The sequence below is a fragment of the Solanum verrucosum genome, unplaced genomic scaffold, assembly GCF_900185275.1.
Source record: "Solanum verrucosum unplaced genomic scaffold, falcon-dt-bn FXZP01000067.1, whole genome shotgun sequence".
Lineage (NCBI taxonomy): Eukaryota > Viridiplantae > Streptophyta > Magnoliopsida > Solanales > Solanaceae > Solanum > Solanum verrucosum.
In genome coordinates this window covers 1,811,818-1,823,973 of record NW_026020175.1, presented here as the reverse complement: position 1 = coordinate 1,823,973, position 12,156 = coordinate 1,811,818, and the positions used below count along the sequence as shown (strand labels likewise).

The following is a 12,156-nucleotide window of genomic DNA, read 5'->3' as shown; positions in this document are numbered from 1 at the left end:
GATTTCGTCCAAATCTGGACTAGGTTGGGAAATTTCAAGTTACTGCGAAAAGTTTTCTGACCCCAATTCTTTCTCAATTGGATTTTCCCTTACGAAGGAATCATGTCGTTACACAGGCAAAACAGAACCATTTGACAGTATCAATAGGATCAACAAGATCCAATAAATCCATAAAGAAAGTATGAATTATCAAGTGTTGTTGGATAGGTTTGAAGAAGAAGACAAGAGAAAAATACTTCAAATTACTTTTGATGGGCTATCAATCTTTTTTAATTTATGCTTTTGTAATAGAAAGTTTGAGGCTGATAACTCAACTTTCTTCTTAATTGGCATATTTTTACATTATTTAAGCATCCTCATTTGTAATATCTTCGTGGAGTGTATTACAAATTATTTGATGATCAGAAAATACTTAGTTCTCTCCAGCTTTTATTTTCTTCATACTTGTTAGGTAGCAGAAGTTAGGTACTTCATTAGGATTAGTAAGGTAAGACATAGCCCCCTTGCTTGTACTTAGCACTATTGATATTTTTATGTTTAATAAAAGGCCGCTAAACACTGTCTAGTGATAAATTTGCTTTAAAAAGAAATTATTTGAAAAGGTATTTTAAAACCTTTAATTCTATCAGAGAAAGGGTAAAAGTTCCACTAATTTCCCCGAGGAAAGTGTTATGGATCTCAAAAATGTGATTGACCAACGATTGAGATCCGGCTCCCCTCCATTTCGTCAAATGCATCCCTAGATAAGCGACACATGTCTCATTTAAAGTTTAAAGGTCAAGATTATATTATATTAACAAATATTATAACCATAGTTAAGTCAACTAATATTAGAAAACTACTCTCTAAATTTGGTAAAAATTACGAAATATTCCATACAAAATTTAATATTTATTAATATCATTAATTTCATCTTATATTTTTATAATTAAATATTAAAGTTTATGATATTTAAGGTGAGAATCAACTAAATAATTTTTTGTACTAGTAAACTTTATTCTTGAAATATTATACTACGTTGAGAAACAAAAAAAAAATGAAGAATTATCAATGTTGAAAATAAACCATAAAATAAAAGAACACGAAACAAAAATAAAAAATAAAAAGACAAAAGGTTTTTAGTATTAAACGATATCAAAATTATTCCAAGGAGAAAATGTGGTTATTGTACGTTTGAAGGGAAAAAATATACGTTTTCTTAAAATATTCTTTTATATTCTTTTTTTGTGAAATAAAAGAAAGCATTGTTTTAAATGCAAATGTTTTTGAAGATTATTATTTATCACATTAAATATAAACATTTCATGTTCTACAATTTTAATATTTTAATATTTAAATATAAAATTATAAGATGAAATTAATGCTATTAATAAATATTAAATTTTGTATGGAAAATATTGTATTTTTTTAAATCAAATTTAGAGAGTATTTTTCTAAAATTAGTTGACTTAACTATGATTATGATATTTGTTAATATAATATAATATTGACCTTTAAACTTTAAATAAGACACGTGTCACTTATCTAGAGGTGCACTTGACGAAATGAAGGAAATGGGTAATGGAGAAGAGCCGGATCCCAACGATTTAAGCATCTCGTGGCTAACAAAGAATATAACTCGTTGGGAAAAGAATTTCTAAAAGTGATTGAAATTGTTTATTTTCTAAAAGAATTAGTCTTATTATGACTATTTTCGCAAAAGATGGCTATGGCTTAAAAAGAATAAAACTTTGGGTTTGACTTTAATCTTAGAGATTTATATATGACCTGCCCAATATGATCCGTGTTAGAGAAAATGTGAAAATAAAGAACAAGGAAGAATAATAATATTGAACGTGGTTCGAATCAAAATGATCCTACGTCCACCAAAGAATAACTGCACCAATATTTATTTCACTCTCCAAAGAATACAAATGAATTACTACAAGAGAGAGAAGATCAAATGTCTTAGAAGGTGAGAAGGCAAATGAGATGATGTCTTGAAAATGAACTAAGGGGTCGTTTGGTTTGAATACAAGTTATGTTGGGATTAGTTATCTTGGCATTATTTCTTATTGATTATTTGGTTTGTTGTACTAAAAATAATAACCATTGCATACATCCTAAAAATAAGTGGTTTGATTACAAAAATACCCTCTTATTTAGCTTTTTGTATATTTTTTTGGTAGAGTTTTAGTTAAAACCAAACTTAACTACTCAATCCATCCAACATAGAAAATCCACCAGTTACCCATTTTAAAACTCAATCCAACCTATCCACATAATATTTCTGCACACATTAGGAAAGGCAATGGATCATATTAAGAGACAATTTCATTAGTTTGACTTAATAGGCATTTGTGTTAACTCATAACCAAATGAGATTATATGAAAGTTACATTCTTAAAATAAATTTGATGCGTCAAAGTACTTGTAGTAAGAAGGTGACTCCCTTATAATTGTTAACTTGCTTTTAAGGACAAGTACGAACAACATGCCATATTTTAGAGCTTGTTTAGGAAGCATTAAATCAAGTGCACCATAAGGTCTTATCTCAACTTTGGAAAATAGAAAAGACACAAAAAACAGAGTTTCCATAGCCAAAATTGTTAAACCAGGAAGCATTGGAAGAACGCAAACACTACAACTATGTCTAGGACGCAGACGATTATAGCAATATATAATAAAAATAATTGAAACCAAAGAGAAACCAAAGAGTACAAAATCATATAAGCAAAATATGCCTTATGATGATCCAAAAGCTCGTCGAATCGGACCTAAAATAGAATAACATAAATAGATGATAACTCTTAACGGGTTAACGATTAAGTCATTAAGAGGTCTTGTAATAGACAAAGAGAAAGGTAAGTTGGTTAAAGCATACAGATTTGGATATACAAGTGGGCAATGCATCGAACAAGAATGCTTTCAACTAGAGAAGTGAGGTATGGCTTGGGCTTTTGTGTCTGCTTGTCAGCTCAAAATATTGATCCATATAACTGTACTTCTAGCAAAGATCGTCCACAAAACGTTGCTTTGCAAATTGGGAAATAGAAGCTTAAAATCTATTTGCTTCATGTAAATCTTTGGTTGATTGATGCAGACTGCACTACACAGCCAAAAGATTTATTAAAACTGAAATAGAAGTCCTGCATCAAAGCAACATAAAAAACTAGCTCATCTGGCAAAGAAACAATAGGCCTAGACTAATAGAAACTTGTATCTTCATACTAACCGAGAAACTTGACCAAAATTGCAGCAATCCCTACAACAAACCAATCAAAACTACAACTAAAACAACAACTAAAGCGAAAGTAAAATTCCAGAAAATATTCACCAAAATATTTGTCATAACTGAAACAAAAGTCATGCATCAAAGCAACAGAAACTCGTATTCATACTAACCGAGAAACTTAACCAAAATTGCAGCATACAACAAACCAACCAACACTACAACTAAAGCAACAGCTAAAACAAGAGTAAAATTTCAGTAAATATTCACCAAAACACCTGTCAAGACTGAAACAAAAGCTCTGCATCAAAGCAACAGAAAAAACAAGACCAAAAACTGGTCTACCATAATAGATAAAATGAGAAGAAAACTGTAGGGAAGCAACATAACAAAAATTGATAACTAGCAACAAACTTACAATAAACTTAACTTTTACATGAGAGTTAATCTATTTAATAGATTTTACATATACAAAAGATTCTAGCATCCTCATGACCTACATTAGTCATACACAAAAGAGTGAACATAACTAGAGGATCAAAAAAATGGCACTCTAATCAAAGTTTTGATTTGAAACTATTAGTTGAGCAAAAACTATCACACTAGTGCCACCATTTATATACACAAGTTTATCATACTTCAAAGTTTATCATTGACAACCATGGACATCATTGTATGGCGCTCAAGCTCACCCATACGTAAAAAGATTTTCATATTTTTGACATCTTCACAAATAACCTTTTTAGCTTTGATACGTTGCTCTATGGTGTACAAATCAAATGTAGGAGATTCAATGATGGAATAAATTTGACCACACATATCAGAGTGGTCACGGTTTCCAATCTTTTCGATCAAGGAACCAATTCTTTTATCTTGGCTTTCAGTAAAAAATTTCATAACTTCCGCCATACTCTTGAGAAATGTTTCATTAACATCTTCCACAACCCTTTTTCTTTTCTTGCCTTTTTCTTTTTCATTGACACTAGAAGAAGATGTTTTAGCATATTCACCTTGGTTTTCAGATGGTCCAGTATGTTCATGAGGAGATCCTCGAGCATATTCATTTTCAGTTGTTTGAGTAAAATTATGTCTTGTATCAGTATTTTCAGCTTCTTCAGTAGGTGCATTAGGTCCATGACTAGCTTCATCTTCATATTCATCGTCATCAACATTGATAAGAAATTCTAAACTCATATCAGTAGAAAGTCCTGATGTTTGACTCTTTAAGATATCCTCAACAGCATCCAGTGGCCCTTCTGCATGTTCTCCAGTTACCCTATCTTTTCCAAAAATTTCCTCCCTATCCGCAAACAGTGGCCATTTTTTAGTATTCATGTTGCTTGCACCAGGATCATCCTAGACAAACAATAAAAGAAAGACGACAATTTTATATGTATTAATTATAAATTATGAAGACTTAAGAAATATCTGTATGAAGTAATAATATTCTAATAGCAAAATATTAATTACCTTTAAAAATTTATCCCATTCTTTTGGATCATCAATAATTATAGTTCCATCACTATATTGAAATCCCAAACCACTCCTACCTTTTAGTAAACTTAAGCTTGCATAACATCTCTTCCAAAATTTTAATTTAGAATTGACATGTGGTTCACCTTTCAAGCCACTTTCAGAATGACGTTCATGCAAATAGTCCTCCAACACCATCAAATATCCTGGCCTAAAAGTTCCATTATCAGCTCTCCAACCATTAACACATAACTCTTTCAAACCATTTATAAGAGTACTTTCTTCTGTAGGAGTCCATGTCCTTCGAGTTGACGGTGTTGATCGTCTTCGTCTTGATCTTTTCGGTGGTTGCATTGAAGATTTCTGAATTTCCATTTGTCTGAATAATTTTGTGAAACAATCGTTGTTAGTATTAGTTACCATCATAAAAAGCGAAAGTATCTCCAAATCATTACTTAGCATCATAAAAAAAAATCATACACTTCAATGTACAAAAACAATAAATTAAAAACATACCAACACATCACAAAAAAGAAATAAATTAAACACATTACAAATTAATGTAAGTAATTGTTTCTTATATCATAAAAAGCTAAAAGTTGATGCATCTTACAAGAATATCATAAACTAAAGGGAATAATAATTCAAATGCAGCATTAACATATAACAAGCACAAAATAATGTAAAGATCAATTGTTTAAGTTAGCATTCCACATTGATTGAGCCAACTCATCCCTCCATGTGGTCCACTCCTGAGATGATTCAACAACATCAATGTTATCTTGTTGATATTCTACTTGTTCTTCCACATCGATCTCTAAGGGATCCACTTCCATCTCTCTACGAATAAAGTTGTGTATCAAACAACAAGCACTAATAATCCTGTTATGTATTTTAACCGAGTACCAAGAAGGGCTTCTAAGAATTCCTCAACGTCCTTTCAAGAGACCAAATGCCCTTTCAATAACATTACAAGCTCTAGCATGCTTCATATTGAAAAGCTCTTCTCGACATTGGGGTGGTGGATTTTCACCTAGCCAATCCTTTAACCAATATCTATATCCTCGGTAAGGTGAAAGAAAACCATTTCCATTTGTATATCCTCCGTCGCACAAATAACAATTACCTATAATATAAATAAGAAATTAGTTGCTTTTATATAGCAATATTTTTGTGATATAATTTTAATGTGAGCATATGTATAGAATTACCCTCGGGAATTTTCAAACCATTCGTTCGAGTTATAGCATTTCGTAATACACGACCATCAGCCGCTGATCCTTCCCAACCAGGTAATACATAAGTAAAATTAAGATTTTTATCACAAACTCCTAGTACATTAGTTGCTAGTTCTCCCTTTCTTGTCCTGTATCTTGGTTTGTCCTTAGATGGAACTCTAATTTGAATGTAAGTACCATTCAACGCACCAAGACATCCCTATAAAAAAATTATAACATTATCTCAAACAACAAAAATTTCTTCGTAAAATTATATTTATTTTACTTTTACATAAATTAATAGATACCCAATTGAAAGTGCATATACCTTAAACCATCTCCATCGATCGTCAAGCTCATCTTCAAGCACCGGTTTGGGGTTAACAAGTAACAATGGAGCTAGTTTTAGAATAGCTTTCAAGCATTCATTGAAAGCTTGACTTACGCTCCAGCCCGATCTAATATAATCAACCTTAATGGATCTATTCTTCTCGTGATGAGCCAAAATATTTAAAAACATTGCTAACTTTTCACTACTTGACATATATTTGCTATCAGTCAGACCTCCAACTTCCTTAGTTAAGAGAACTAAAGTGTGAAAAGAATTTCTATCCATCCTTAACTTATCAATACATGTTGTGTCACTATCTTGTACAATACAATTTAAATGAGATATAATTTTAGGAACTCGACTACTCATAAGGTACCTAATCACATGCCTATTTCTTTTTATAGAAATACCATGAATAACCATGAAAAGAAAAATAAACATAACGAGAAATTGTTGGCACAATATCTCCTCAAGGATGATAAAACATTCAATATCGGACTGTAGTTGATGATCCATAAGAAACCCTATTTTTTCATTAAAAAATGAAAAGAGTTTATACAGAAAAAAGAAAAAAAATTAAAAAGAATCAACGAGGGCAACTTTATTGAGAGGACAACTTGAAATTGTTTACAAATATTTCAAGCACATAAAAAGAACAAACTTTTTTCAAAATGTACAAAACCCCCAAAACATAACAATCCAAAAAAAAAATTGATCTCTTCCATTAAATAGAAAATATGAGTGTATCCAAATTATTATGCAACAGATCAGAGAATTATTAATGAAGACAAAGAAAGAAAAGAGAAACAAATTCGGGAAAAAAAAATTAACCTTGTTAGAAACTTGAAAGTTGAAGGTTATTGGTAAAGAAGTTCTTCAATCACCCATCTATGGCTTCAATCGAAAATGAAAAGTTGAGTATACCCAAATGAAAGAGTGATTCTCACTGCAATGAAGAAGAGAAGAAATCTGGAAGCTAAGACCATAAGCGGCACTTGTGAAAGCGTATCAATTAAAGGGTTTAAAGGGTAGTTTTGTCATTTAATAAATTTATCCCATCACAAATTGTGATGGGATTACTATACCACCCTTTTGGAGGGATAACTTATCCTGGTACTATTTATTAATCCCAGGATAAGTTATCCCAAACTTCCCAACCAAACACTAAATTAAGTGCCACTAAATATTTATCCCAGTACTATTTGTACATATCCTTCACACCAAACGACCCCTAAGAGCTACCTATTTATAGGAATAAATTCTTCCTATTGATGTCATCCATGACATCACTATATGTCAAAATGTCAAGGTTAAACATGTGAAACCATTTTATGATTTACCTAAATTTCACGAGAAAATACATCATTACCCGATTCAACTGTAACATTTTTTAAAAAAAGACACTAAAACTTTGAAAAGGTCCTAACACCCCCTTATTCTTATTCAGAGTGGATTTATTATCCCATTATGATCCTATGTGACACATGGAGTGTAATTCACTGCCACGAGCGAGTGAGACAAGTAAGAAATTAAAATAATATTTATTTATTTTTAACATTTATTTAATCAAAATATTTTTTTCTTTTACTTTATTTGTTTTATGGTTTTTTCTAATTTTTATCGTCCTTCATCAAAGTTTACCCAGAAGAGTTCTCAGATTCATTTTTTAGTTGAGGAAGATCAAATTAATGAGATTATTGACAGAGAAAGAGATGAAAGCGGAGTGAAATTGCAGAGGACGATCGGAAAAGACCGGTGAGAGAAGCATCGAAGATATGACGAGGACGGAGGGAGAATCGTCGGGGTCACGTTCAAACCTAGTAAAAAATACCCTATTTGAGTCAGAGAGAGAATATCAATCTTCGTAGATACAATAAATATTGATTTTGAGCAAAAATTAAAGGCGAAGTACACAAAAATGGTTGAACGATCGAAGAAGAAACGCCAAAGATTTGATAGTGTTTTTTATTTTTCAATTTATTTTTTATTTGCTAGAGAAAATGGTTGAGATGGTGTTAAAGTGTGTGGATGGTGGCTATGGTAGAGAATCGTCGGCAGGCAGCGGCGTGAAAAAAAGGGATCACCAGCGCAGTTAAACATTGAAGAAGGAGAATAGAGATTTTTTTATATTTTTAGAAAAAACAAATAGAATAAGTAACATATATGAAAATAAAAATAAAAGTAAAAATAAAATAATTGACACCTAGTAAGTATCAGTTGGTGCGTGTATTCACTTCCCTTCTTAAACTTGGGGTTGACCGAAAAATGGGACACTTTTACCACTTTTAAATTGTTTAAGGGGTTACTAGGACCTTTACCAAGTTCAAATGTATTTTTAAAAAAAGTGTTATAGTTAAATGGAGTAATGATGTATTTTCTCAAATTTCACCTACCAAGATACTATCTTGACTTTTATTTTGTACTAATAAAGAATTATCTTCCTACCAAATCTTCATATTAGTTCATCTTCCATTGAGTTTGATTCCACATTAACCAAACCAACTCTTTCAATCCGCTTATAAAAAAAATAGTCTAAGTTGTCCACTAATTATACAAGAATGTAGGAAAATAATGTCAATTTTATCAATTTTAGGCAGATGAGATTTGTAAATATATTATATCCTAAAGATATCCTTATCAAAAATTAAAACCTAAAGATGCGAAAAAATGGTAGTAGTTCTTTTCATACCATTATATGACATGTAGCAATAAATTTTCTAAAATCAATAATGAAATAAGGAACCAAATGCAACTGTACAACTAAATTTGTGATAAATTTTCTCATGACCCTCAACCTTGTGTTCACAAGTGACAAGTACAATGGTAGCACGCTTAGTGTACTTGGCCGGAATCCAGCGTTTCGTGAGATGCCGATCGTTGGTGGTTCTGGAGTTTTTCGGTTGGCTCAGGGAAGTGCCACGGCGAAGATGTATTGGATCGATACAAACAAGGGGATGCTATTGTTTAGTATAATGCATGTTATAGTCCTGCGTTAAGATAATTAATTTTTTGATGCTTTGCTATTTTATTTTCATTTGTAATTTCTTGTATATTACATTTAAATGCTTCTATAGTTTATGTATTTTTTCGGTAGAATAAAGATGTGTATTGATCAATGAAATAAACCTTAGATCGAGATATAAGTGAACAATATTTATTCTAGTAAAGATAAATTTTATTGAATGAAACGACCTTTATACACCAAAATCTCCAAAATTAAGAAGTGAAAGAATACAAATCGAGTAATTGAACTAGGCATCTAAGTTGAAACTATTTAAGCCATTTGCCTTTTTTTCTTTCTTTCTCATCTCATTTATAAAAAAAAAAAGGCGACATGGTCTGATGGACCCTTATACTTGTATCTGTTTGTATTCTGAATCCTTGTATTTACCCCTTTGTCATCTGGACCCTTAAACTCAATTAAAATGAGACTTTTAAGCCCCTCCAACCATATGTGTAGCTCACTCTCCTTTATATAATTGACATGTCATATCCACGTCAGATATATTAATGCCACATCATAATTATTTCATAACTATTTTTAAAATTATTAACCAAAATTATTTAATAAAATGTAAAATAATAACATTTTAATTTATTATTGGCATTTCTAATTCTCCGTATTTTCACTATTTTGCGACCAAAAGAAAGCCATCGCCGGCGACGTCGCCATTTTTACCGGCGAAATCACATATACTTTCTCCCTCACCCGTCTTCATCTCCGCCGCACACCATCACTATTTTTCTTTCCTCCTCCAACCTCCACAGTAACAACAACGTAAGTCACCACACAACTAGATCTGGCCACCGCACAACCAGATCTAGCCAAACTTTTCGTAATCCAACGTCAACTACTATTTTCACACCCCAAATTGCTTACAAATACAATTTCACACCAACCTCTGCCTGAAACTCATCGAAATATACCCAAAATTCGCCTGAGATTTTCTTGGGTTATCGAAACCGATTGAAAAAAACATGTTTAAGAGATTAGAAGGAGACGATTGTTGTGAAAGATTGAAGATGGGGAAGAAAAGGAAGTCTCTAGCATCGAGCCTTGGTGAGGTGGATCGAACCATGTATTCGACTTTCTGTAGCGCTGCTAATTCCCTTTCTCGGCTTTATACTCAGGCTATGAACCAACAGAAACTTTCCTTCCTCTCCGGTGAACGCCATGGAATGGTATTGAAATTTGAGATCAACATGTTATGAAGAAAATCTCCGTCTATGCCCCTGCTTGGGACCATGCTGTTGGAATCATATGTGTTCAGGAAGCTGGGGAAAGGTGACTGACTGGGAAGGAAGTTCAATTGATTTTGCAGCAGATCAAGTTGCACGGAGATCTTTGGGAAGAAGATCTAAAAAAGTTGAAGTTGCCAGGGTTGGAAAGCAATTAAGCTTTGGGAAGAGGAAAGCAATTAAGCTTTGGGAAGAAGAAATTACTTTTTAATTAATTGTTTTTTAATAAAAATATTTCTTTTATAATTTTAATATTTTTTTAACCTAAAAAAGTTGTTCACTCGCCTAAAAATGCGTGAAGTCACACACTTTCGCCAACTCAACCATCTTAAAGACACATAAGCTTGGTCAATGGTCAAAGGATTTGTTAAATTGTGTTTTATTGAATTAAAGGGTCCAGATGATAAATGTGTAAGTAGAAGGGTTCAAAATACAAACTGATACAATTATAAGGGTCCATCAGACCATTTCGCCAAAAAAAAATTCATATTTTAATAAGTCTGATCAAAAAGTTGTTAGAATCTTCAATCTAATTCAACTCAAAAGTTAGCTTATAGGGTGGGGATTGTTTAAGACATATGCAAAGACCAAACTATCCTCATCCCATCAACGTGAGGCTCAACACCCATTTCACTCCTTAGGCTAGACATCTATAGCTTGAATTATTTAATTTGAAAGCCCAACATTAGTAAATCATAAATTGAGATGGATCTAATTCTAATACTGTGTTAATTATGAAATTGTGGAGGCTAGTTTCTTAAGATGGTAGTCTGCTTCTTGCATATTTCCAAGACCAAAGTTTCTCCTAGTTTGTTAAGAAACTAGAGTACATGCTTGCTGATACGCTTAAAATACATCTTCAATTTTGATTTACACCCTCATATACAATAATAACAATTCTAATTAGGTTGAGATCGAATTATACATAGAATATGGGAGAACTTCTTAAGTATATCTATCGGTATGGCTAGCTACTCAATTTATAGCTAATTTCAAATTTGTAACAATTTGTAGTGAAAGATATTAACTATACTTCTAAAACAGAAAGTAAATATGATTGTAAAACTAATTATCAGATTAAAACCAATAAGATTGTCTATAAAAAAAGTAGTAGGTAAGATACTTAAACCATGTTACATTTGCGACTAATCAAACTGAAAGAAATATATAAATTATATATATCTAATTAAACTTTTATTTATCCAGGTTCGAACGAATAAGTGATGATATTATTATCCACATTTAACACTCAAAGAAGAACCTACAAGATTATTCTTTTTGTGTAAAATTAGATATTCAAAATTTTACTTAAATAACACCGATCGACAGTACTATATATTTTATGATAATGTGTGTGTGTGTGTGTTTGCATGACTGCCAATGGCTCATTGAATATGTCTAGTAAAATAAAACAATTGCTAAGTCTATGTATTGATTTCATGATGTAGGTTTTCTTTCTGTTGTAAAAAATACAGTATATTGTTGACATCAATTTGGTGGATGTGTCAGTGCATGCCTTGTTGCTGTAGCCATGTGCATTCATTCTTCTTTACGTTTCCTTGTTTATTCCCCTTTCCCATTTTCAATGATTCCTAGCTGCCATAACGTAGATATTCAAACGTAATCAACTTCTATATATATCATTCATTCTAAAAAAGAAAAACTAAGGAGAAATTAATAAAGAG

The 12,156-nt window shown here is 31.7% G+C and overlaps 1 protein-coding gene across 1 annotated transcript; it reads right to left on the bottom strand.

Annotated features, from left to right (window-relative positions):
* Positions 1–3,088: 3,088 nt before the first annotated feature.
* LOC125828918 (uncharacterized) lies at positions 3,089–5,520 on the bottom strand. Its single transcript, XM_049508225.1, has 6 exons — positions 5,399–5,520; positions 4,682–4,916; positions 3,872–4,567; positions 3,490–3,512; positions 3,215–3,244; positions 3,089–3,128 (listed from the first exon to the last, which is right to left on the bottom strand). The coding sequence occupies exons 1-6, from the start codon at positions 5,518–5,520 to the stop codon at positions 3,089–3,091; spliced, it is 1,146 nt and encodes a 381-aa protein (XP_049364182.1).
* Between the last annotated feature and the right edge of the window lie 6,636 nt (positions 5,521–12,156).

Bases quoted from the DNA above. Each gene is read 5' to 3' on its own strand.
- LOC125828918 (XM_049508225.1), bottom strand. From the start codon at position 5,520: ATGGAAGTGGATCCCTTAGAGATCGATGTGGAAGAACAAGTAGAATAT. The intron at 3,245-3,489 runs GTGTTTTGGTGA...GGTTTGTTGTAG, and splicing joins TTTTGTTTCAGTCTTGACAG to GGATTGCTGCAATTTTGGTC. The intron at 3,129-3,214 runs GTTAGTATGAAG...GCTTTGATGCAG, and splicing joins AATTTTGGTCAAGTTTCTCG to GACTTCTATTTCAGTTTTAA.